We start from the raw sequence: 27,592 nt of genomic DNA on the forward strand, positions 1-27,592 counted from the left end.
AAACCAAACTACAAGTATTTCTATAAGATTTTTCTGGTAAAATGAGGCACTGTAAAACCACATCTTGCATCTGTGTTCTGCTAAGTATAATGTATAAACCATTTTGAATGCTCTTGCTGTAAAGGCATTTTTGCCGGACAAGGAAGTAGTATTTGCTTTGATACTCTAATTTCTTGTTAGATTTGTGATACTGAGAAGGCAGAGAAGATTTATATTTTGTACTTAAGTGAAACCTGCTCTCATTTGTAACTTTTCTAAATACATATATATCATAGTAGAAAAAAAAATTATGCTTATGCAGTTTTATTATGGGTGATACTCTTTCCTGGAGCAACTTCATAGACTCTACAAATCTTACATGACAGCAGCACATGCTTATTATGACCAAATTTTCAGTAGCACGTAAAAACAGAATTTCCACTGATTTCACCAACATCCCTGTGTGTTCAGTAAAGCAGACAGTTCCATCACTGAACTGTCTGCTTTATTGAACACATGAACATGAAAAAAATAAGGCTTATTGGCTCATTGAGAGACTTCAAAATTCAATTGGTACAGGATGATTTTTTTTTAAGTAATGTAATTAAAGCATTTAAAGAATAGATAACTGCAACAGAAAAATAAATCCAAATTACAAAACCTGCTATCAATTAACCACAGAAATTCACTCTCCCCTCCAAAGTAAGTTTTTTCTAGAACAAGCCTCTAAAGCAATTATTGCATTGATTACTATGAAGAAAAGCTCTATGGAGAACAGCATATAGTGTAAAAAAATGTTACATATTGCTAAATTTAGTTTCAAGTTTTCTATAAACCTTTCATGAAGCAAACTGCTGCCTTGCAAGCCTGAGTTCAACAAAGGGACAGAATCAGACTAGGAAGAAAGTTTGCTCTGTTAAACTTAAAACAATGATAACACTTTTGTAAAGTGTTTCGCTTTGGTTTGGATTTGGCTTTTAAATACCTCGGCATTTTCAAATGTTGCCTGACTTCCTATCATAGATAAGTGATGGGAGCCTTCAGAGAAGGCTTTGAAAACATACTTCCATGGCGCAAGGCTTTGATGCAAGTTGTATATTCCATGGAACGAGCCCACCCCAGCCCCATAACAGCTGTGAAAGTAGAATACTGGTTTATTAAGTGGCTGGTATACGCAGCAGTATAGAATATTGTGCATTCCCTGAAATAAGAAAGCATGTGCGTTCTTCACATCTTTATTTTTCCAGGAACAAGTGGAGAAAAGAAGACAGCTCCAGACACACCAGTTGTCAGGCCCAGAATGTGAAATTCAGGTTGTCCAAGCAGTGGGTATTGGAGACCATCCTGGAGCAAATCCACAGTCAGAATCACTGAAGGTATGGGCCTGCCTTAGCACAGTGGCTGGCCATGGAGTCAGTGACTACCAGAGGAGCTCTGTAAGGAACACAAGGGCAGGAGGTGGGGGATTCAAAACCCGCCTGGACACGTTCGTGTGTAACCTTATCTAGGTGTTCCTGCTCCGGCAGGGGGATTGGACTAGATGATCTTTTGAGGTCCCTTCCAATCTCTAACATACTGTGATACTGTGATACTGTGACATTAGACTAATAATGCTTCTGGGAGTTTAGATTTCTTTTCATATCTGACACCTAATCACCATGCTATCATGGTGGCCTTCCCTTCGGAGGAACCACCACCCTCACACCTTCATGTTCCTTACTTAGGCTTGACATTGGAGCCAGTGCTGTTTGATGCTATCATCAATGGGCTCACCGACGGTACGGCGTATACCTTCACAGCACAGCTATGGATGCCACCAACATGTGGAGAGTGATAGGTACACTGGAGGATGGTGAGAGGCCACAATGAGCTGGAGAAATGGTTCCACAGCAACCTCACAGGGTTCTGCAATGGCAAATGCCAAGTCCTTTATGTGGACCAGCAGTGCGACATGGGATAACTGACTGTCTAGCTGACAGCTCTGGAGCCAAAGGCCTGGAGTCTGTAGTCACAAAGCTGTGAATTGGCAGTAACAGTAAAAACTAACCACATATTGGGCTCTGTTAAGAGTGTAAACAGCAGACCAAGTCAGCAATCCAACCTACTTGGCACTCAAGAGGTACTTTTGCTAGTACTCTCTCAAATTTACCACCATCCCAGCACAAGATGTCTACAAACTGTAGAGAGCACAGCAAAGGGATGACAGGGCTGGAGCACATGGCACACAAGGTGAAGTTGAAAGATTTGAACTTGCTCAGCCCAGAGAGAAGTGGGTTGCAGAAACTAAGCTAGATTCTTCTGAGAAGTGCAGAGCTAAAGCACAAGATGTGATGGTCACAAGATAAAACACAGGAAATGCAGCATGACCAGTGTTAAGGGAAAGAACATTCATCACCCTAAGCACTAGCACAGTTTGCCCCAGACAGGCTGTGAAATCCACCCTCATCCTAGGAGATTTTCAATGCTCAGCTGGAAAATGCCCTAAGCAATCTGATCTAACTTTGAAGTTAGCACAGCTTTCATGTCTCCTCTGACCTAAATTACTCTGGTTGCTGAATCAATTGCCACTAGATGAAGGCCTCAGGCATGAACATGGTCCTTCCAGACATGTTTACCCCAGACTGGTTGCCAGCTGATTGGTACAAGCTAAGGCCTGTAGGATCCTGTAGGCTTCCTGAAGGTGCTAGATATGTTGAGCCACATTCTCAAATGTGGCTGTCTGCCTCTGAAAATTCCGGACAGGCTTCCTAGTCACACCAGGAGTATGTTCAACAAGTGCCATTGATTTTCTGGACTCAAACTTCCTCTTAGTGATGGGGAGCCTGGCTAGAATGGTATCAAACAGTCCAGTGGTCAGAGATCTGCACTACTGATTGAAAAGTCTCCTTTATGCACTGCCAGTTTTCAAACAACAGTTATTGTAGACAGTTGACTATCTACATAGCAATGGCTCATGTTATGCAATGCTGGAAGTTAGGGAAAGCCAGATGCACTTAAGATGGCATAGACTTTTTAGCAGGAGGTGCAGGGGGGGTAACAGGAGGCAGCAGTTACTGCGGCACTGAAGCTGGTAGCTGTTGATAGCTATGGCTGTCTACTGTTTTACCAGTGTCACACTGGAGGCCTCTGTACACGTGACAAGAGATGCAAGGTAAGCAGTACGCCAAGCTGTATTGCAGCTACTGAGCAGTGTGGATGAAGTCAGTATGCTCTGGCTTCTTTGGTCTTTTATGGATACCAGAGATAACGAAGACACACGTTTACGGTTTTTTACATGTGAAGACCATAACTGCATACTAACCCAATTATTACTATTGACTTCAAATGTGTGGCTGATGTATCAGCATTGGTGTCCTGGCTCCCTTGTTAGATACTGGGAATACACAGTAATTTTTTTCAGTCTGTGGATTTTCACTAAATTGTGGTAAGCAGTTTCTATCTATATGCCTTACCGGTTTGTCTTGTCCCTCTTTGTCTAGGAAATTCTAACCATGTTGAATTCTGCAGTGAATCTTTTTCTGACCAAGAAAACTTGTTTCTTTCATTTTCACGTTTTAATTATTCAGTTTTCCCTCTCATTTGCATATATGTTTAGAATTTCAACATATTCAGTAATGTCAGTGTTTGGTTTTTTTCCTAAGTATTGCTTGCTTTCCAGATATAGCACTTGTTTGGCTTTGCTATATAACAGACCCACCAAATGAAGCTCTAACTGCCACTAAGAGCATTATTTCTGTTGAAATATGTTATATATGTACATTTATGTTTCTTTTGATAATATAAAGGGTTTTTTTGCATCAAAAGATCTTAAAGATTTTTAAATTAATCTGTATACACACTAAAAAAATGCATAAATGCCCAATGCAGTTGAAGAATATAAGTAGTTATGACTTTTGTCCATATTATCTGTTGAAATAATTTCACAAATGAGACACTGAAATTACTTAGTAGATAGTGGGCCAGTAGTATAGATCCCATTTGATTTTTCCTTTGTCTTACAATTTACCTTCCAAGTTTAGATAATTTATGAACACTTTTCCACCAAATTTCATAAGTTAGTCATTGTTTTCCTTCTAAATTTATACTGTAATGTCTTCAAATTCCATCACAATCACAATCACATTTTTTAACCATCCCTCAACAATGTTTACCCAAGCTGTAGAGCTGCATGTCTTATAGATGGACTACAGTTCCATTATAAATGTACTGGCTCCTTGTTGTTATGTTCAATGTATCAATTACAATTATCAATGTTATAGTACTCCTGCAGTTGGGTAACAGATTTTACATTTGTGGACTTGCTTCTTAAAGAAACTGTAGTATTTCCTTTAGAAACTGAACAAATAAAACAACTCTCACCCAGAAAAAAAACAACAATCTCTGTTTTTTAATACCTGTTTTGAACACTTGATAAAAAAATTGCAAGGTGACACAAGGGCTGGAAAACAGCAAATGTAAAAGGTCCAATGATTAATTCTTTGCTCTCCATAGCCACTATTCATTTATGTGATTAAAATGGAGATCCCAATAAGTTTTTGGAACATGTTTATTCATCTCAGATAGCATCCTTGTCCACAAGCATTCTCAATATATGTGTGAGTAGAAAGTTTCATTATATATAGTAATGGTAATAATACTATTTAAATAAAACCTATCTGAAGAAGGAAGTTAAATTTAGTCAGGAGATGGAATCCACCCTTCACCTCACAAATAAGTTCTCTATCAATCCAGTGCCTTGTAGCTCATTTGGCATCAGATCACACCAGATTAATTTGCAAGTTGCAAATCACTAATTCAATCTACTGAAGTCCTTTTAATGTATTCTGGAAAGGCATCAAACCTATAGTGCAGCCTGACCTACATTAGTTTGTATGAGCTGATGAGATCACAGAACAATGAGAACTACTGTTCATTTCTGCAACCATTATATAAAAAATAAAAAATACAGCAATGAAGGGCTGAGTACAAGGACCATTATACAAAATAGAGCAACAAGGAATTGCTAATTACATTAAATAATTAAATATTAACATGCATAATAGCATCTAAATAGCTAAAGGTTGCAAAGTAAAGTATTCATTTGGAGTAGAAAACTATGACAAATTGTTGGTATAGCTGTTCATTGTGAGGCTGAAATTTCATGCTGCTTGCCAGCTGGAGGAAAGATAAGACGGAGATGCCAGTGATAATTACACCTGTGACAGCCAAACACTTTTCTACCTACTGGTACTTTCTGCCACACTCTGTGGAACGAGCATATATATGTCCTCACACATCGACAAAAACGGCTATGGTTCAAGGTATTGACTTGAAAACTCTCGGATTTTTTAGGCTTTCTTTAATTGAAACTACAAGGGGGTTTGGATATTTCTATTGCAAGTAATAATGTATGTCTCCACTGCAGAACTGGGTAAGTTTGCTAATCCAAGCAGACTGAATATCTATATCTTTTCCATGTCTATGTAACTGTATGTTCACTCTATATTAACTTATAAGATGGGCTAAAACTTTGGGTGTGTGGAAGAATCACAAACGTCTTTGGAAAAGCATTAAGCTGTACCATTCTGCGTTATTATTTTTTTTGTATAAGGAGAAATATGTATACCAAGGACTTTTACTACCCTCCAAGCACATTAAAGTTTATTGGAAGATTTCTATTTTGCCCACCTGCTAGAAATCATGAACTGGAAAAAGGAATGACTTTTTCAACTGCTGGTAGAAAGTAGCACATTTATATGGAAAAGCTCTTATTTCACCTGATGAGTTCAAGACTCGATGTCTAGCAGTCTTGTGGCCTAGGCCTAGTCTGACACAGAACAGGACAGTTGTTATTTCTAGATCTCTGACCTAAGAAATTTGAAGTTATTTAGAACTAAAAAGCTCCCCTACATTACCCAGGAGTAAAGTTCAGGTAGGCATAAGAAAAGAGCTGATAGAAAATACAGCACCACAGAAATGTCTTTGTAACAACAAGCAGTAAGTGTGTTTTTTCCCCTGGATTGCACTTTTGAAAGGTTCTGAGAATGTCCTAAATGTGTTTCTGCTGTGGCTGTCACCCTGCAATGTGTTGGGTAGAATTTTAAGAATCTTTTGGGTGGTGTATTAATATCAGACTGCAAATTATAATCATAGTCCAGTTGCTTTTGGGAAACCTTAACAGAACATAATGTATATGAAACATATTTGATTCCTACTCTGCCACTAGAGAATTTTGTATCTGTATGTCCCAATTTCTCATTCTTATCTTACCCAAAGTGTCATTACTTTTGTCATTAGATCATCCACTGTAATTTATATCTTCCCAAACCCCAGTTCCAGTCCACTTCTTAAAAGCACATTACCTCTTCTTGCAGCATGCATTCTGCACACATCTTTTATCGGATTTTACTGTAATCACTCATTTCCTAATGTTCCTTCAGCTCATATATTTTTTGCTCTGCTTGGCATGCTCCTTGGACCATCTCCAAAATAGTCCCTGATCTTATTGTTCAGTAAGCCATATGAGGAAAAGCATCTGATCTTATCCCACAGCTTATCACCACCATTCTATTTCACGTAAATTTTCTTAGTCATGCTAGAATTTTTATTTCACTTACTCTACAAATCTAATGGAAGTTCTGTAGGGCTTATGAATGAATCCTTTTACAGCTCACTTTCATGTCCAAGCAAATCTACAAGTATCGCTTTTGTTGCTCTCAGGGATCAGTAACAGTTTTCTGTTAAAAACACAGTGACAAATCTTATTCTTTGTAGTTGCTGAACGCTAAGAAAACCGCCTTATTTTTGTGTCTCCAAATCAGCTGGGAGGTCGTCTTGCCCACTGTTAACTTCACTCCTGAGTCCACACTGGACTGTGAAGGTTACACGTGTCCTTATACTCTTTGCTTTCATTCTGTGGGTGTACAGGCAGGCTGATTTGAAGTCTGTAAAAAAAAAAAAAAAAAAAAGAAAAGCTGTGTTCTGGGACCCAAGCAGTTCCTTCATCCCATGTTCCTGTGTTGCTTCATTTTGAAATGATACTGTGATTCCTTCCTTCTAACCCCTCTGAACTTTGCTGGTGGCAGGATTTTCTCTAGTGCTCCATGGGGCTCTTAACTCCATTATGACACCCTGCCACTTTATCCTTTTCCTCAGTCTGAGGGCAGAATTTCATATAAAGAACATAATGTCTTTATACAGTAATTTTGATGCATATAAGCTTTTCTTTCAACAGTGTTGTAATTATATTACATTCTCATGAAATAAACTACAATTACACTCAATTTCCTGATTTAGCTACTACCCATACCAATTGCATTACACTTCTCTTTAAATACATTGTATACATTTGCATTTCTGATACGTTGTTTTTCAAGCTTCTTGAATGTGATCTGAAACTAAATTGAACTCTATTCTGTACTCATAAGGAAAACGTCTTCCATTTCCTTCCTTTGTCCATGCAGTAATTTCTGTGAACATTTAGAATTTCTTTAAAACATTTCAAGATACATATAAAATGGTTTAAAAATAATTCTCAGGTGGAGTTTCCCTCCTGCTCTCTTTAGGTAATATCCTCATGGGAAGTAGGGAGTGATTTCAACCTCAGTCAGAAATCAGAATCAGATAATTGTGAAATAATATGTATTTTTTAACTTATTGAATGAAAATTTGAAGAGGATTGGAAGCAGATATCCAGACACTCTCCAGCTCTTGTCAGGAATATACCGGTTCAAGGGGTGGGTTATAGTGGAATGGGGATTCATATTTGAAACAGGGATCAGCTAAGAGAGGACGCAAACAGGGCATACATGTGGTGACTGAGACTGAAATACTCTTGTCAAGAATGGGGAGGGAAAAGGGCATTGATCAATTCCGAAAATCAGCAGATCTTCAATTTCAGTGCAGAGGTGAATGGAGCTTTGTGGTGGAGGAGGACATCTGCAGTAGATCAGTTCTTTTATAGAGCTGGTGTTGGATAACTACAATTATTTTTTGATCCCAAGGGCCCTGAGTCAAAAGGCTAAAATTTGTTGAAGCAAGACTTTACCATTGGTGGAGACAGAAGAATAACTAATTCCTGAGGTACTATTTCATAATTTAACTGAAACAAAGTTGCACTGAAGCTGGTTACTTTCTTTATAATTGAACTGAAATACTAGATTTGCAGCCTTGAGCAGAAGTATCCTTACTACAAATGTTTCAGCATAGACAAAAAGGGCAAACCAAAACCGAAGTAATAAAAACTGAGGTTCCTATCCTTGGAAAACATGTTTGCATCTCAGCTCATAGATTCATAGAATAGTTTGGCTTGGAAGGGATCATCTGGTTCCAACCCCCCTGGTACAGGCAGCGACACCTTCCACTAGATCAGGTTGCTCAAAGCTCCATCCAGCCTGGCCTTGAACACTGCCAGGTATGGGGCATCCACAGCTGATGTGGGCAACCTGTTCCAGTGTCTCACCGCCTTTACAGTAAAGAACTTATTCCTTGTATCTAATCTAAATCTACCCTCTTTCAGTTCAAAGCCATTCCCCCTTGTCCTGTCACTACATCTCCTTGTAAAAAGTTCCTATCATTCTTGTAGGGCCCCTTTAGGTACTGAAAGGCTGCTGTAAGGTCTCCCCTGAGCCTTCTCTTCTCCAGGCTGAACAACCTCCAACTGTCTCAGCCTTTCCTTACAGGAGAGGTGATCCAGCCGTCTGATCATCTTCATGGCCCTCCTCCAGACTCAAGCCAAGCAATCCATGTCTTTCTTGTTTTTGGGGCCCCATAACTGAACACAAGTAACAGTAGTTAGGGTAGATCCTAGGATCAAGAATTTTTTCAGTTCCAGGAATGTTTCAAATATGCCAAAGAAAGGAGCAGAAGGAAAAGTGAGGTGTGTAAGAGGCCTTTACAGGCTAGACAGAGAAAACAGTGCAAAGGAGGAAAAGAGATATGATAATTTTACAGTAGGAAAATGCATTGTCAGTCAACACCTGGATTGTTCTGTGTGATGTACTTTGGCAACAAAGACCTCTGTTTCTTTCTCCCCACACTCATATTGAATTTGCAGAGCATCCTTATTAATAAACAAGTATATAATGTGCTTATCTACTTTGATAGATAATGTACTCATCCATTCCAAATACCTCTACATAGCAATCATAAATGATAAACAGGAAGTGAATAGGGAGATAAGAAATGGGAAAATCATTTGAGTAAAAGTGCTACAGCATTCCTGAATGGGCTTGTGAATTAACTGTTTAGCAGAATCTTCACTACTGACCTAATCTCTGATAACTATCTGAACTGATTCTCCAAACCTTTCAGAATATTCCCAGTTCCAGTGTACTTTATCTAAAGCTCAGTAACAGCAACCTGTGTACATGCTCACAATCTGCTGGTGGTGATGCCGACAACGCTGTTATCTTTCTTATATTTTCTCTGCTTTGAACAGACTGTTCATTCATGTATTATTTTTTCCCAAGTGCAGCATGTTGATACATTAGAAACAGGCTGCACCAACCAATCTGGCAGATCAATGTATTTCTGTTTTCTGAAATACAGCTTTCCTAAATTATTTTCAAAGCTTCAGGCTTTCTGTTCTGTTTACTCTTTATCCTTATTGTGGACCCAATACTGATCCCATTAAATTTAAAGGCACCTTGCAGTTGTGATTCTAAACCTCTTTGAACTTTTTCCTCTTTTCTTAGGTACAAATAGACAAATGTGTTGTTCATCTTCTCATTTTGAAAATCATAGCATTGTATAGTGAGTGTGACAGATACAATTTTCTAATGAACTCTCATACTGGTCCATAATCCTTTCCACATTCTCCAGAGAAATAATGTTGTATGCAGTATGATTCTAGTACTTTGCTCACTCACACTATGCTAGTTATAGAGATACTCAGTTTCCTCCCTTAATGGTTTTCCATTCACTTATTCTTTGTGTTCCCTTCATGCTTTTTCAGCTTCCATGTCTTCATTTAGATATCACCAGAAAGTCTGGATGTAAACTCACAATTGTGAGTATCCCCATTTATTTCTTAAAATCCCTTCCCTACAGCATTTGCCAGAAAGCCTTAAAAAACCAAGGGGGGGGGGGGGGAAGTTTATGCTTATCTTTGATAATGTACTGAAGTCCATAAATAAGAGTCCTTTAAGTCATGCATTAATGCTTACCTAACAATTAGAAAATAGTTCTTGCTGTAAAAAAAGCCACTATGTTGAATTTCTATATTGCATTATGAAAAATATACCATAATTGCACACTGGTCAATGGCACAAATATTTCCCACAAATAGTCAAAAGCAAAAAAGTCAAGACTCAGACCACAAATCCAAACAGAACAGAACTGTGTTCCAGTTCATGTGAACACACTAGTAAGATTTAAAGCAGGTCAGCCAATGATTAGAATTTTGACTTGTAGAACACTTACAATTAACAGTTAATTGCAGTGTTGTTTATAAGCACTGAATTAGTGTCTCTATAATACATGTGGCCTATATTTGATGCTTTATTCTTTTGAGAGGAAGTCAGTAAGTGCCAACCCACATATTATTTTTTATATGTAGAGTTCTGAATTTAAATTTCCTGATAAGAATATGACTGAACCTAAAATACTTCTCTACAGTAGACAAAACATTCCTCTATTTGCATGAAAAAAGTTTCCAATAAAATAACCGTCTACATCTTTTCCTGAAAAAGCTCAGGCACTTAGGTAACTCAGTCTCCAAATGAGCCTTTCAATTTTGCTGCAGAAGATAATCCTTTATTTCAAAAATTTTATAGGACAATGAAGCTTATGAAATGTAAATTGCTTTATCAAGTGCTCAAAAATTAATCCTAGATTAATAATACATTTTAAAATGTTATTAGGGATGTCATGTTACTAACAAGAGACGAAGCCTTTCCGTGCATTTTGGGACAGGAGACAAATTCAATTACCTTTTTGCTAATTGTCTGTTTTCTGCTCTTATTGTAATGCGTATTATTTTAAATGCTTTAAGTTCATAACTGCTAGTGGGAGACAGCTGTATGGCTAAGATTTGGTGTATTGAGTGGAAAGTACAATTCATTATCAAGACAGCAGCCTATGAAGACCTGTGCACATGCTGCTTTAGGAAAGTCAGTTGAAACTTTATAAATTCAGATAGATGCAGAAATATTAAACTCCAGTTACTTTAATAGCAGAAATATCAATCTCTTTCCAATTAAGTAAATCAGCCATGATGAAGTAACCATGTGTCCAGCATTTTCCATGTGAAACAAACCCAAGGGGATGAATCCCAAGCCAAGAATTTTTCCCCTTTAGGAAGAATCAGATGCATGTGTGATGGCTGAAATGCTGCCAAAGTCAAGCATTCAGTGGCAAATTCAGTCCAAGGTCCTTGTCCTCCTCTTCAAGGACTGTAATGGGCACTGGCATTAATATTTCAAGGACTTCCTCTAATTTCACATCCCTCCAAGTAAAAGCAGTAATCACCTAAGGAGGTACTATTACCAAATAGTTGCTAAGCTTCCTACTACAGGAAATTAAATGGAATCATTGCTAGCCTCCTTCTCACTAAAAAGCAACACATGCCTCTTTTCCTGGGTTTTTGTTTGAACATAGCCATCTTCAGGTTACTAAATTTTCCATTTTTAAGCTCTTGTCCCTAGGTACTGTCTTCAAATCCAGCTCCACTAGGCCTGGAAAAAAAGATACAGCGGTGTTGCCAACTCACATATTTTTTACCATTACTCCTTTTATGTTCAGAGTTTAACTTTTTTCCACCTCTAGTTCCTGCAATCGAATGGCTACAAAAGAAACTTTGCTTTCAAAGTAGAAAAAGAGTTACTAGATACCTTGAGTTTGTGTCAGGGCAGGAGGGGGTCCCAGAAGCTTTGAAACTGTGAAATTCAAAGGTTTAAAATCTATTTTAAGGTCTCTCTTGATGATTTTGGCTTAGAACCATATTTATTATTTTTTCCTTTTTAAATGTTGGAAGTTGGCATTACTGGCTTGCTTATTGAGCATAATCCTGGTCATTCTTAGGTATGTTCTTGTAATAGCAACCCGGAAAACACCTTCCTGGGCATTGGGGGATTCCTGATGAGTAAGGAGAATGCTTGACTAATGTTAACTTGTTTTATTAGGAACAGAGGAGTCCAAGCTGTATACACAAAAGATAACTCAATCACCTGAAAACCAGTCCTCCTAAACTTCCTCTGTCTAGATTGTCTTCTGCGCTGGTTCACTCTTTAGCAGCTTCAGCAATAGTACCTGACCTTAACAGCTTCATGGTGGCAGAGACGCTTATAGGCAGCTCAGGCTTAGCCTTCCTAGGCTAGTTAGTTCTAACACTTCTCTGCTGACTGCTTCCCCACCCTGAGAAAGTGATACACTAAAATGTGTTTGTCTTTAATGACCTGAAAAACTAACTTACATGTATGGTTTCAGCTAAAAAAACATGCTGAAATGCTTAGTGGTTCAGAGCCTACATGACTATACCACTGCAAGTAATCAGGATACAGTTAGCAGTACAAACATTTATAATAATTATGTGGTGGATATACAAACATATTCCAGGTTTATAGACCCTTAAGTAAACCTTGCTGTCCAAATGCAATACACACATATTACAATTACGCACGAACTACAGCATGAACCAATGCTGGCAGCTGAGTCAGGTACAGCACTTCTTTATGGCCATGTCCAAGATTTTCCTGCAAACCAGTTTTACAACCCGTTAGCAGAGTGTGACTATTCCCCTCTAGTGGCTGGTCTGCATATTAGTTACTAGTCACAGCCTGGAAGAACCGGACTTGGAACAAGTAGCACATGCCAAAAGGTCTTGGTTCAGTCCCTACTGTCATCCATGCCGCCAGAATGCCAACAGTGAATAGACAAATACTCTGTGGTCTGGCAGTGCTACAGAGTGAGGGGAAATGGACAGTTTTTGAAGGCCTGCATTATTATGCTCTTAGCCACTACCAAATAATTCAATTAGTATTTGTATCTCTCGGGAAAGAAAAATAATGTACCTCTCAGAAAAGAAAAATAATGTAACTGTCAGTTGGTGTTGTAAGTCTTTAATTATTTGAGTACCCTGGTGTTATTGTAGCTGCATATGAATCTCACCCATCCATCTTCAAGAGGATACTAACAGCTCTGCTTACCAGGCTGCATTGTAGTCTTAGCTGGCTTCCTAATAATGCCTATCTGCAGTTTTCTGTACTGCACTTAAACTGTGAAATCTCAAAGCAGATTTGTCCTTTAAATTTATTTAATATATACTGTCAGATCCTGCTCTATTATTATTGGGCTCATAAGTACTGCTCCGTTTCCTTTTACTTATGCATTGTATGTGTAGCCAAACAGAAAGAAAACAACTATAAATGTGCTATAAATGGATATAAGCTGCAATAAAGTCTTGAAAGAGTGGTGGTTTCTATTAATGGTTGGATTGGTAATATGGTATTAGGGAATTTTTCAAGTTTGGATGGATTTTTCTCTGAATAGGATGAGAAGAGCATTCCTGAATACGCTATTGGAAGCAGGAAAGCAAACACGATGAACGAAAACAAATTACACAATACATCTGAGAATAAGAGTCCAGGAGGTAGTCACTCATCCTCCTTAAGCACAGTGTGGGTTTATGAATCTTGGATTTTCCAGTGATTTGTTCTTGTCCCTATTGAGAGCCTAAGGATAATGCAAGCTTTTAAGCTCCCAAGGGCTCATGCCCTGCAAGGAATAGGGAACGTTTTACCACAGAGGCTGAGTGTTTGTGGCCAAGATCACAATATATACAGGAAAAGATATCCACAATGTGGGCTGAATTCTCTAGAATGGTGATGCAAAAGAAACCTTGCTCTTTTCAAGTCTGAGTCTAGCCCAGATTTTAAAGTTGTATGGTTCTTACCTTGGTGCAAACAGAAAACCATAGAAAGGGTATTCAAGGCTGTTTAAACTCAAGCTGATGTTTGGGGAGATATTATCCTTTACTGAGTAGGTTTAAAAAACCTCACCAAACAAAATTAAGTATACCAAATCATTAGCATGAGCCCTTTGGTGATGTTATTGCCAGTTCTGTCCGGTAACTTCATATAGGCTAAAATGTAAATTGGGTATTTCAGTACAATGTATTAAGATGCTTCAATTTCTTTTGAGAAGATGCTATCTGAGCAGATCCATTTTAGGGGAATGCTAAATAAAAAGCTAAATGGCAGCTTTCTAGGTCAGGAACTGTCAGACTTCCATTATTTTAAACAGTTTTAAGCACTGCAATATTAATTGAGTGTGTGTGTGCATATGTACATGTGTGTGTGCTGTTTTAGAAAATTTTATAACAGGGATTTAAAATGTTCCAAGGCTATGCTTTAGCAGTAAAAAATAATCTCTCATGTTTAACGTGCAGGAACTCAGGGTTATCTTCTTAAAGGTAACTTCAGTTGCATTTTTTTTAAGTACAAGCATACTTCTAAGAACTGCATTTAGCTGTTGACTAATGGCTCTTTTAGTTCTTCATGAACTAGATAATGACTTTGCATAGAATATCAAACTCAACAGAAACAACCACAGTAATGGGAGAATTCTTTGTCTTAAAGTTATATTAAAGGAAACTGACAAAATTGAAAGCTCTATAAAGAAAACATCACCAGGTTTTGATGAATACTACCTCTTTTAATGTGCCTGCTAGGTGTTTTTTCCCTAATTTTTTCCTAATTGTTTTGTGGAAGGTTCATTAAGGAATTTTTGGTTATTTTTGACAGCTGAAATATAAAGCACATAATGGGAGCTAGAAAGCCATGTAAAGGTCTGTAATATATTCATATATTGCCACTACAGATTTCTCTTAGATCTTAATGTCTCTTTTGCACTCCAGATGCCATCTCAGAAAATAAACTTCCTACAGAGCATATGGATCAAATTTTAGCCAGCAGGGAGAAAAACTGTTGACTTGGCACTGTGTATTTGTGACCCACAGAGTACCTTCACAGACAGCCAAGTCATCAGTTTCATTTTCTGCTAGGCAGTGGTAGCTCTGACTTCCGAAGAACGCCTTCTTTGCATGTGAAGTCTGGATAACTTAACTCCAGGAATGATGAATGGGTACTGCAAGTACCCATAACTTTGAAAATTCAGAGCTCAGCACTGGAACTGCAGCAATCTTATTCCTGAAAAATGGATGATGGGACTGAAATTGTGTAGAACACTACAGAATCACTTAATGGGCCCCTACTTTAGTGAAGTCCTTGAACTAAGACAGTCAAACCAGAAGCAGCATACCAAAACATACACAATCCTCTTGGTGAGAAGAGCGAAGGATGGGGAAACCACCAACTCACAATGGTAAGAAGCATGGAGCTCAGATAACACAGGTGTGGACACAGAATAAGAACTGAGTGGTCATAATCATCTTAAAATTAGCTCTGTTCTTTCATCCATCTCCCTGTTGGTTTAGAATCCTAAAGTTTTTACTTTATGTGCTTCATATCATTCAAAATTGGGACACCTGTCATTTTTGATACCTCTGTGCAAATTCTTGCAGTCCTATCTGATCTTGAGGTTCAGTCCTGACTGTTATGTAGACGTGCATGCTGTATACTGCTCTTTAAAGAAAAATACCTACCAAATGAAATGAGAATCATAGCAAAGCACGATACAGAGAATATATTTTATTACTTGGGTTGTAAAGTAATTTAGTATTCAGTTGCTCATACAAAAAAGATTGCTAAGAATAATATAAATTTGTGCATGGCCAAATCAGTAGTTTTAATCCAAGAGATTTTATTTATTTTTTTTTTAATCTGTGATCCTTTGGTATTGAAATGAAAGTTAATTTTAAAAGACCTGTATTAATACTAATTTTAAAAAACAACTTAAGATATCTTAATTATAAATTTGATTTTTTCCCCCTGAATAACTGAGAGCACAGAAAGGACATACCCAGCTCTCTGTCCTAATTTGCAAATCACAGGTATTTATTGATAGCTCATCTTAGTGTAGCTTGTCTTAAATCTTGCACATGTTTTTGTGCTGATAAAAAAACGTGCTAACAAGGAAATTCCTTTTCCTATTCTATCATGTCACTGAGCTTTATGCAGGAGACACCTGCACTCTCATACTTTAGCACTCAGCTTTCTGTCAGGGAGCTGCCGGAGACCTTCAACTAGGAAACAGTAACATGAAACTCTTGGTAAGGAACTGTGTTCATGTCTCCCTAAAGTGCCTAATTCATATGAAAGGAAAACCTGTCAGTTAAGTGTTATTGGAGCTGTGGGATTAGAAGATGTGTCTTTTGAAAGCTAATTCTGCATTTGGCCTTGGAAGATTTCCCAGCCACAGTAGTATTGCTAGTGTGTCTTCCAAGCCAACTGGAAAGTCTAGGTTGTATGTCTGGGTGAGAATTAAGAGAGGGAAAAGAAGGCCTAGGAAACAGGAAGCAAAAATGACAACAGATACCAGAAAGAGATACTCAAAAGCCATCTGGAAGTAGGGCTGGGGCAACCAGCTCTAGGTGACCCTTTTATGCGCAGGGCAAGACAAGTCTTTTCTAACCTCAGTCACCCTGTGATTGGATTGGAGATGGGAGAGGGAGAGAAAAAAGAAAGAAAGAAAAACAAACCACAACCAACCCCCAAAGTTCTGAGGTTTTAACTATGAGATCTTGGGATCTAGCTAACTGCACAATATGCAACCATAGACAGCTATTTTTATCTTTAAAACCTCCTTTAATAAGTTCTCTTTTTTATTTGTATTGCTGATAGTCTTATTTGTTTTCTTCAGTCCTCTTATTGGTCAAATAGAGCAGTAACAGTTTGCAAGTCCTGGAGTGGTCAGGTCTGGAAGTACTGCTGCTTCGAGAAGTCAGTCTGTGTAGGGCTATACAAATGTGTGTTCTCATTTTTGGTTCATGGGAGGGAGGGAAGTATCATTTTGCAAAGTGGGAGACTTCTATCTATTGGAGCAGTCTGGGTTCTGGTGCGATTTGTGAAATTGTATAGACATCCTCATCTGATGGGAATCATCAGAGCCACTATAGAGAACCTGCATCACTGGCAATTACCCTTATGATTGTATGATCCTCCTTAGGCTGATTAAACTAGCTTAGCACCATACTATTTAAGTGGCACCAGGCAAAGCAGATGTACTTTGCTGGAGATGATATGCTGAAACTCTGAGCTGATATGAATTTTAGAAGACTACCTAAAAATCAAAATTTAAAAAGGCCATTTTTAGTGGCTACTATGGAAAATAAACACTGCCTTACTGAGATTATTGGTTATTATTACTATTGCTTATGTTACAGGGTGCACTGCAAGCTCTCTTTTACAATACACTTACAACTGACATCTTTCTAGGTAGAAGTTGAGTTTTAGGTCGGTAAAGAGGACTCTGAAGTCAAACAACAGTCGGCGGCTGTGGGAGCATAACTCACGATCTTTTGACTCCTGACAAAATTAAGAGTTTCCAAATCAGGAAAGGCTTGTACTCCTGCATTTGCAGCATACTGCTTGACTGTGAGCAGGCAGGCTGATTCAGTGAACATGCTGAATGTTCCCAATATTCTTCAAAGATGTTTTGTGCTTTTAAAAAAATCCTATTAAAAATAAAATATGTCTTTTTCATTGTGGGCTTTTTTGTGGGGATTTTTTTGTGTGTGTGTTGTGGTTGGGTTGTCTTTTTTCCTTTTTTTTTTTTTTTTTTTTTTTTTAACAGGTGAATGCCGGTAGTACAGCAGGATCAGTTACTGCAGAAGAACAGAAGTGTCAAACCCCAAGAAGCATGTTTTTGTTTGTTCTTCTCTAAAGAGAGAGAGAGATAAAAGCTGGTTATGACCCTGCCTCCAGAAAAAGGTAGGGACCTAATTACTTGAAGTGCAGAAAGAATAAATACTGCTTCTTTGATGTAGCTATTAACTCACTGCTCCCTGAAGCCAGATGGAAATTTCTCATTTACTCCACCGGGTTTTCGGACAACAGCCCTTGGCTACTTGAGGGAACTCAACACAACCTGAGACTACAGTACAGCTACACATACCTACTGGAGTTGTTGTATTAAGATGCTTAGTGTCTCTAATTGGGAATTTCATTTAATAAGAAACAGAGCGTTTCAAGATTTAAAAAGCATTTAAACAGGGAGGGAAAGCGCTGGCTGCAGTCCTCGCACCCCCATTCCCTGCTCGCTGAGCGACTCCTTTCACTCCTCCCTGACCCTCCGCCTGCTGAAGTTTTCGAGTCCTCCCTACCCCGTGCGGCCCGCGGAGCCCACCTGGGGAACTCCCAGCGCCGGGAAGCGGAGCCAGGTGGGGGCCCTGGGAAACGACAGCGCGTAGGCAGCGCCCGCGGAGAGCGGGTACTTGGCCGCGCCAGGGGAGCAGCCCGTCTACGGAACGAAGGAGGCAGAGCAGCCTCCGCCTCCCGCCCGCTCTCCTCCCCCTTCCATCGCTCCCGCCTTTTGTGCGCCGGAGCCCGGGTGCCAACGGCCGCAGCGCTGACAGAAGCCCCCAGCCACTGGCTTCGGGAGCGGCGCTGTGGTGAGGGCGGCAGCTCGAGCCGCTGCTGTTCCCGTAACCAAGGCGCTGCCTGGCGCACACGGACAGACACCGACAGACACAGGGCGCGGAGTGGAGCGGGCTCCGCGCTGCCTTTGCAGCTTTTCTCCTGCCTGCACCATGCTAAGCTCCAGGCAGCGCCCGCCTGCTGCTCCCTGAGGGGGAGGTATCCCGCCGAGGCCCCGAGCCCAGTTAAGCGGGCGACTGACACCCGGCTACCCGTTCCCGCCCCCCGTTTACCTGAGTTAGCTCCGTCCCGGAGACTTTGGGCTGCCGCCCCTCCGCAGCGCCTCCCCCAGCTCCCGCTGTGGCAGCCTTTGGGCGGCGGAGAGTGAACCGCGAGCAGCCGGAGGGACTGCAGCCGCCGCCGGGGGAGAGGAGCTCCAGCCCCCGCCTCCGGAGCTCCTCATGGCGTCTCACCAGCAGACCAGGATCCAAGCCTACCTGGAAAAGAATAAGATCGGTCCCCTCTTCGAGGTAAGCTGCACACTTGCCGGCCGGCTCCTCCGCGGCCGGCAGCGGCGGGGGTGCCCCCGCGATGGCCGCGGTTCCCAGCGCAGCACAGGTGAGCGCAGGGGCGACGACGAGTTCGAGGCTCCGCTTCGGCGCCTGCCCGGCCCGGGAGGGAGGGCAGGGCAGGGCAAGGCAGAAGGTGCCCTGCCCTGCCCTGTCCTGCCCCTCCATGCGTGTGCCCTCGTGTCCCTTCTCCATGCCCCTCTGGGTGTCAGAGCTCGGCGCAGCCTTCCCTTCCCGGCCATCCCGCGGGCGAGCGGGACCCCTTGCCCCGCCACGGACGCACCGCCCTTCGGTTCACACGCACCCGCGCGGGTCGTGAAACAGGTGCCCCTTCGCCCTCCCACCAGCGGTCCCAGGCTTCGGAGGCGCCCTCTCACTTCGCCTCGGCGGCCGCGGCGCCCCGCGGTGTGGGACAGCGGCCCGGTCCCAGCTGACCGTTCGTGCACTGCTTGGGGATGTGACGCTCCCAAGGCTTCGCTGTCTCCAGGGCGGCAGCGCTGAGCAGCGAGCAGCGAGCCGCGAGCGGGAGCAGAGGCGCTGTCCCTCCGAGACCGGCTGAGCGAGGAGAGAGGTGGATGCCTCCCCGCTGGGAAAGCCGGGCACCCGGGGGGAAAGCGGTCCTGCGCACAGCCCGGTCCCATGGTGTTTTCTGAGATTTTCATCTGCAGTCAGGCACTTGAGAGCCGTATTTTTGCGATACAGTTTCCGTGGTCTCACAAAGATGCACTTGCTCGATTTGTTGATGCACAGATGTGCATATTTTACTATTTCTGTGCATAAGCTGAATACTAAAGCAATCGTGATTATTACCATTTTATCACCCTGTTTCTCATACAGTTTTCACATCTAAATGCACATATATTATACCCTGGCATTATTATCCCAAGACACAAGTCTGTCTTTTTCAGTATTTAACTTGTTCTCAATCAAGCTTACTATGTACAAAATCTCTTTTATTCAGTTGTGATGGATTCCATGTCTTCATTGTATGTTTTGGGTAGCCAACCCTCATAGGAAAGGTTCAAATTTTCTTAGAGATCTGCTCGCCAAGGGTCAGTTTTTGTATGTAGCGTGGGCTGAGGCTGTTGTGACAGGTTATGTTGGCTCAGTGTCAGAGGTGTTAGATATTTTCATTTTACAATGAATAAAAACCCATTTGGTGGAGCGGTAACTGGGTACTAGGGAACAGCAGGTGATTTTTCTGGTTCTAGAATTCATAGAAATGGAAACATTTGTGCAGTTCAATTTCTGAATAAAAGGCTGTTCAATCAACACAGTTGCTAGGGCTCTATACGTAACTGACTCCCTTGTATTTCAATGGGAATTAAGTGCCTTGGGGTTGTTGAGGAGTTAGGTGCCTGACAGCTGTCATTTTCTTCTAAATTTTCTTAACCCGTTGTTTTACACATTAAAATTCAAACAAGCACTTGACATCACTGTTCTGAGTCACTGTCTTTTAACCAAGTTTCTCAGTAGTGTAAGAGCTCTATGTTTAAATAGTAGGATGCTTTAGTTATTAATAGTGGAGGAAAGAAAAGTTGTTATTTGTTACAAGGTTTCATGTATCACTATATATTTCACTTACCACTGTAATGTAGGAATTTCATATAACTATGCAGGCTGTCCACAGGTTGTTAGTGCACTCCAGTGCACTAAGTGTAACCAGGAAGAAAATTTTTTGGTCAAATCAACTTAGACCTGAATACTAGAGAGTGGATTTAAGAGATAAGGCTGTAGCATTCATGTAGCTGTTTAAAGTTATTCTAATCATTAACACTGGCAAGAAGAGGATAGTAAATCTTATCACCTCCACTTCCTGATTAGTAGTTTAAAATAAATATTTCGTTTTGGTGTTTTTTTTTTTTTGTTCTCAACACTTTTTTGAAGATGTACAACCTGTGCCTGATCTTGTAGTCCTCATTAATGGCAAGACACGTATTTGAAGTTGACAGAAATTGAATGAAAACTAAGCATAGGGTGAAGCTTATGCTCTATACTAGTATTCCTATTATATATGCATTGTGGTGTATAAAGAATACCATGTGGTGTTCAGAGTCAGACTGTATTTTGTTTGCGTGGCAAGGTTCTTGTAGTAGGGGGGCTACAGGGGTGGCTTCTGTGAGAAGCTGCTAGAAGCTTCCCCAGTGTCCAGTGGAGCCAATGCCAGCTGGCTCCAAGACGGACCTGCTGCTGGCCAAGGCTGAGCCCATCAGGGACAGCGGTGGTAGTACCTCTGGAATAACATAGTTAAGAAGGGTGGCAAAGTTACTCTGCAACAGCAATTGCAGCTGGAGAGAGGAGTGAGAATATGTGAGAAACAGCTCTGCAGATGCCATGGCCAGTGAAGAAGGAGGGGAGGAGGTGCTCCAGGCATTGGAGCAGAGGTTCTCCTGCAGCCCATGGTGCAGCCCACTGTGAGGCAGGCTGTGCCCCTGCAGCTCATGGGGGTCCTTGGTGGAGCAGATGCCGCCTGCAGCCTGGAAGGACCCCACGCCGATGCAGGGTGTTGCCTTATGGAGGCTGTGACCCTGTGGGAAGCCCTTGCTGGAGCAGGCTCCTGTCAGGACCTGTGGCCCCATGGAGAGAAGAGCCCTTGCAGAGCAGGTTTGCTGCAGGACTTGTGACCATGGAGGGGACCCAGGCTAGAGCAGTCTGCTCCTGAAGGGCTGCACCCCGTGGAAGCGACCAACGCTGGAGCAGTTTGTGAAGAACCTCAGCCCATGGAAAGAACATGTATTGAATTTCATGGGGGACTGTCTTCTGTAGCAGGGATCCCATGCTGGAGCACGGAAAGAGTGTGAGGAATCTTCCCTCGAGGAGGAAAGAGCAGCAGAGACAATGTGTGATGAACTGATGACAGTACCCATTCTCCATCCCTCTGCATCAGGAGGGGAGGAGGTAGAGAAATAGGGAGTAAAGTTAAGCCAGGGAAGAAGTGGAGGGTGGGGGGAAGGTGTTTTTAGGATTTGATTTTATTTCTCACTATCCTACTCTGATTTGACTGGTAATAAATTAATTTCCCCAAGTTGAATCTGTTTTGCCTGTGACAGTAACTGATGAGTGATGTCTTCCTGTCCTCATCTTGATCCATACAAATTCTGGTGTCCTCAACATAAGAAGGACATGGATCTCTTGGAACAAGTCCAGAGGAAGGCCACGAGAATGACCAGGGGACTGGAGCACCTCCCATATGAAGATAGGCTGAGAAAGTTCGGGCTGTTCAGCCTGGAGAAGAGAAGGCTGCATGGAGACCTCATAGCAGCCTTCCAGTATCTGAAGGGAGCCTATAGGGATGCTGGGGATGGACTCTTCATTAGGGACTGTAGTGATAGGACAAGGGGTAATGGGTTAAAACTTAAACAGGGGAACTTTAGGTTGGATATAAGGAGGAAATTCTTTCCTGTTAGGGTGGTGAGGCACTGGACTGGGTTGTCCAGGGAGGTTGTGAATGCTCCATCAGTGCACTCCTGGCAGTGTTCAAGGCCAGGTTGGACAAGGCCTTGGGTGATATGGTTTAGAGCGAGGTGTCCCTACCCATGGCAGAGGGGTTGGAACTTGCTGCTCTTAAGGTCCTTTCCAACCCTAACTATTCTGTGATTCTATGTTTCATTATGTTTTTCTGTCCCCTGTCCAGCTGGTGAGGCGAGTGATAGACCAGCTTTGGTGAGTACCTGATGTCCAGCCAGGGTCAACCCACCACAGGTATATTCACTAATGGGTCAGATTTTGGTGTCTCTAAATGTTCTGAAACATTGAGAAGAGACTTGTGCTTTGTCTTTCATTCAGGAACAGCTAACATTTTCTTCCATCGCTTTTGGTTTTGATGCTAATTAATCACCACTCATCATGTTTTTCTGCAGTGAGTACTAATTTTCCAGTACTGTGTCAGAACAGAGTGGACTTGGATTCAGTTTTCTGCAGTGTTATTTGCTGAGCAGGTTGTGACTATAATTTCTCAATATATGCTTCAAGCCAACATTTTAGGGAATGCATAGAATAATACAGGGTAATTGAGGGCAGTCACAGGAAAGAAGAAAGTGGAGAGAGGACATGCAGGCTTTATGAGGCAAAGGCAGGGATGGTGATGCATAAACAGATCATATTGCATACTTGCATAGTGAATGATCAGTAATCAGGAGGATTTTACTCCATAGGCCTTAGACAGTTATGCCGGCACAGTTAGCTGGAATGTTTCCTGATGATGAAGTACAATTCCCCTGCATTACAGGCAAGAGCAGTAGGTAGTCTTAGTTGCCATCGGTCATTATGTTCAAGTTGCTAGCAGATTTCTTGGTAGTGTCTCTTTTAATCCGTTCTGTCCTGTATTTGTGGCCTTCTGTTATTCTGTTAACTGTGGTTAGGGCTTTTTGTATTTCATTAACCAGGGTATCCACTTAAGAACTTTCTGTTCTTTTGGATTTCATCTTTTGGACTTCATCTCTTTTCTTTTTTTTTTTTTACCTTTGGTGCATGCTACATATGAGAATGAGTTCAGTTTTATTTCTTTGCTGAAGCTTTGCATAGTTTGACGCTTGAACGCTTCTCTTTTACGCAAATTAGAAAGATAATCCTTCCATGAAAGATGCAGGAAGACTGTAGGCCCTCCCTTGGTTAAAAAGGTATTTCCATCTAGATAAGAAAGGTAGGACTAGCCTTCTGGAAAAGAATTAATGAACTTAGTCTGACTCAGCAGACATCAGTCTTCTACTCACTAGTGGTACCTGTTAACAGATAGTAGGAAGTCCTCTCCACTCAGCTATGAATGGTAACACACAGACTCACTTGATTCCAAACGTATTTACTAGTTAAATTCTTATTTATGGCTTAGAGGTGGGAAGGAAGGTGGGTGGGAATTACATCTGAGACTGTATCAATTTTCAGATTTAAGACAGATTGCAAAACAACTTCAACACTTCAGCCTCATTTCCCCCTGTTGAATGTAGGTCCTCAGATCATGCTTTTTTTCAAAAGTGTTACTTCTCTGCCGTTTCATCTTGCAGGTTTTTCCAGGTAAAATTCCTATGAACCTATAGGTGAGCTTCTAAATTCTCTAGAGTGTGCGGTTTTTAGTGCTGGCAGTAAGGTCTTAGGTTAACCCCTTCAATTCTGCCAGGTTTCCTGTTCTGGCTTATTCTATTCTATGTGGGTTTTGTGTGTTGTGGGTTATTTTTGCTGTTGGTTTGTTTTTTTTTTTCTTCACTTTTGAAAGCGTAGACATCTTTCTGTAAGAGATTATTGGCATCTGAGAATACTGTAGTTAGACACCTAGTTTAGATTTGAGGAATGCCCTTTAGAAACGCCTCTTCTGGGATTTTTATGGTAACATGTTGCATAGCACTACCTGATTTTTTTTAGATTTTTTTTACATTTAACTGGAATGTAACAAGAATTCTAAATATGAATTATTTCAGGAATGAAGCTTCACTGTTAGGGTTTTTTTTTTTTCATCTTTCTAAAATGTGAACAGAAGGTGTATGCCTAAAATTGGCTGGGACAGAGTATTCATAATCAGCACCCACTCATTTCTGTCTGAGTGAAGTATTGACCCACTTTGTATGTCAAGCATCTAATCCAACAAAATTTTTTGTGTGCTGATAATCTTAATGAATAACCCTGGTGCCTGTGAGTATCCATACATCTAGACTTCTGCATTGCTGTACCCCTTTGGCATCCAATTGTGTTGTCATTTTGGCAACCTGGCAGTTTCTGTGAATTTGAAAGCTGGATCAGCACTCTTAAGAACAGATTGCAATAAATCTACAAAGAGCTCTGAGATAAATTTAGTGTTTTGGAATTCTCTTATTTATAGAACTGCAGCCAAAAAGCATCCCACAGGTACATGTTATTATGCAAACCAAAAAAAAAACAACATCAAAAAATCTCTTCTCAAAATAAACATACCAACCCCCTGGTTATCTAAGAATTTTCTCAAAGTAATGTGGGTTTAGAACTGTAATTTTTATTTTTAAACAACACAAAGGCTGTGTTCATATTACTACACTTACCTCCTTTTCTCTTAACATACAAAATTCCTGAAGTAAAATAATATGAAATAGTGTTTTTTTATTTATTTATGATTTTTTTTCCTAAATGAGATTGCATTATATTATGCCATGGCTTCCATTATTTAATTTAAATAAATAATTATGCTTCTGACTTAAACCTTAAAACGTCCTAATGCACCTGTTTGGTGGCTAACAATAATTACAGTGCACCTTGTGACTTAGTCAAAATTCAAGAGTGAATTTTGAAGTTTGAACCACCTTTTGAAGCAATATTTGCTCTCAGTTCTTAAATACACAAATGTGGACATGCTCAACTTTACTATCTCATTTACAAGTTTGGTTCCTCACAGTATCAAATTATGTTTTCAGCTGCGATATCTGCAACATGAGTGATAGGGATGCTCTCAAAGAATTGCTTTCTTTTGAGCTTGCTCAAATAATCTTCTGTTTTATTTTGGTATTATACTTAATTGGTTAGACTCTATTGCAAGCATGAAAAGGTCTGTTCTGGATGATGTGAATTTGCTCAAGGAAGTATTTAATTTCAGGTAGCTAGATGGAGCCTTTGCAGACCAATTTTTTGGTACTTTGACATCATGAGTATCATTTTAGGTACTAGCTGATTACCCAGTTACATTGTTTCAACTTGCCAGTCCCTCTTTCTGTCTTCCAAAGAATGTGTGGAAATCAGCAGTGATCTAGGAATGCCGCAGTGTTACACAGTGGGGGGTATGGAATCATACATAAGTTCTAATTTTGTTTGGTTGCCAACTACAGTAGGACTTTGTGATAACCTTGATGTGCACTGAAGTAAAAGACCTACTAAAGGGGAATCAAAGTCAAATGGAAAAAAAAATGGGGTAGAGATGTCCTTTGCTTTTCAGAGAATTCACTGTGCATTCTGATAGTTGATTTGATAAAGTTGTCTTTCAGGGTAATGAAAAAGTTTAATTAAAATTATAGAGAGACTCTTTTCTACAAACAGTGCCATGGGCAATGGCTTTATCCTTTTTGCTTGGATTTTATGGTGACCAACAAGATGCAAAAGTTGACAGAGATTTCCTTGTGCATGGGGCATTCACAATTCTCTCCTGTGGAATCTGGGTTTAAGAAAAGACATTGCTCCTTAATAAGAAAAATCATGTTTTGGTCTTGCTACCTGACCAGTTAATGTCTCAAGATTTGAAAGAACTTGTGTCTTTGTGATGCCTACTCCTCTGTGAATTTGTCTGAAATTGTTGAAAGTTTAAAAAAATACTGGAAAGAGACGGAGAAAGAAATCACAGGTAGAGGCATGCATTTGTGTGGTCACAAACATAGATGATACTCACACAAGCCTTGTTTCCACAGTGGCAAAACATAACTTTCAGGAAAGTGAAAGGTGAACTTTCTTGATTGCTCTTTAAAAAAAAAAAAAAAAAAAAAAAAAAGAAAAGAAGGTATTCCTTCTGGGTACAAGACTCACAAAGAAATAAAAATCAACATTAAAATCTTTGTCGTATGGTAAAAATAATTGAAGGATTGTGTCTAAAGTACAGAATGATAAAATGAAAGAATCATAACAACTTCCTTTTGTTACATTAACTTTTAGCGTTTTTAAACCCTCAAAATGACAATTACTTCCTGAGAGGAGAGCAGAAGGCGTACGTGGCTGCCATAAAAATTAGCTGGGAAAATGAGAGGTAGTTCTCAATTGAGTTGCTCTTACCATCATGTAGCAGCAGATCCTGACTGCTCAATGCTAAAGTCTAGAGCTTGCCGATGTTTAAAAATAAAATGAGTCTTTGCTCTAGGATATGCACTAAGACAATGATGACTTTGAATTTTTGTCTGGCAACCCCTGTAATAATGAAACAGTGTGGATCAAATAAGCCGCATTACTGTTGCTCTTTTTTCTTTGTTTATCTTTTATCACATTATTACTCTTCCAAGTTTTGGATGATATTTAATGGATGGTTTTAATTAAACCTGAAATAAGCTCTTTGACTGTTTAGTTTCTTTTGATTAATCCAGTCTTTTGGTACAAAGGACAAATGTAAATGTCAAATATTAAATAGAAAACTTTAATGGCTTTAACTCATTCTTTTTTTTTTTTTCTAATGGATTCTTTGCTGTTACTGAGTTATACTTTTCCAAGTGGGCTACATTCTGTCATCTCCTGAGTCAGCACAGTCTCAGCTTTCTGGTTGTTTTGAAGCTTCTGAGAGGGAAAGGGGGCAGTTAGTACCTTAACCAGTATTTTTTTCTGTGCGTGATGCACTGTTTACTGTTCTGGAGCAAGTGGTTTTCTTAGCTGCTTTATCTTGGCATTGGCTAAAAAGGACACCTAGAAAGACACCTCTGATTGCTTGCTTTTAAAAGTCTTACTTTGTATGTCGAAGCATTAAAAAATTAAGTTAGAAACATATTATTTAAGAGCATGGGTTTTTACAGTTCGCATCTAATTTTGAAGGTTTAATAATACTCTTTTCTTTTTCTCAATGTCTTTTCTTCCCACTTGGTACTTTCCTTTTTCTTTCTTGTTTATATGAATGAAGAGAGGGACATCAACAATTTCTCAGTTTAATTTGTGTAGGGATTTATTTTT

General features: G+C 40.3%; 1 protein-coding gene across 6 annotated transcripts in view; it reads left to right on the forward strand.

Moving 5' to 3' along the window:
- The first annotated feature begins 18,385 nt into the window (after positions 1 to 18,385).
- CUNH8orf34 (chromosome unknown C8orf34 homolog) overlaps positions 18,386 to 27,592 on the forward strand; it is a 188,334-nt gene continuing 179,127 nt past the window's right edge. For 3 of the 6 annotated variants that reach the window (XM_061342880.1, XM_061342877.1, XM_061342882.1), the window contains exon 1: positions 18,386 to 18,961. In XM_061342880.1, coding sequence (XP_061198864.1) covers positions 18,893 to 18,961 — 69 coding nt within the window. In that variant the 5' untranslated portion in view covers positions 18,386 to 18,892. The remainder of the gene's footprint in view (positions 18,962 to 27,592) is intronic. The other 3 variants (XM_061342881.1, XM_061342878.1, XM_061342883.1) reach the window with 2 other exon arrangements.

Source organism: Neopsephotus bourkii, unplaced genomic scaffold (genome assembly GCF_033783945.1).
Source record: "Neopsephotus bourkii isolate Nb327-2 ecotype Australia unplaced genomic scaffold, CSIRO-AGI_Nbou_v1 NB_1820, whole genome shotgun sequence".
In the NCBI taxonomy this organism is placed as follows: Eukaryota; Metazoa; Chordata; class Aves; order Psittaciformes; family Psittacidae; genus Neopsephotus; species Neopsephotus bourkii.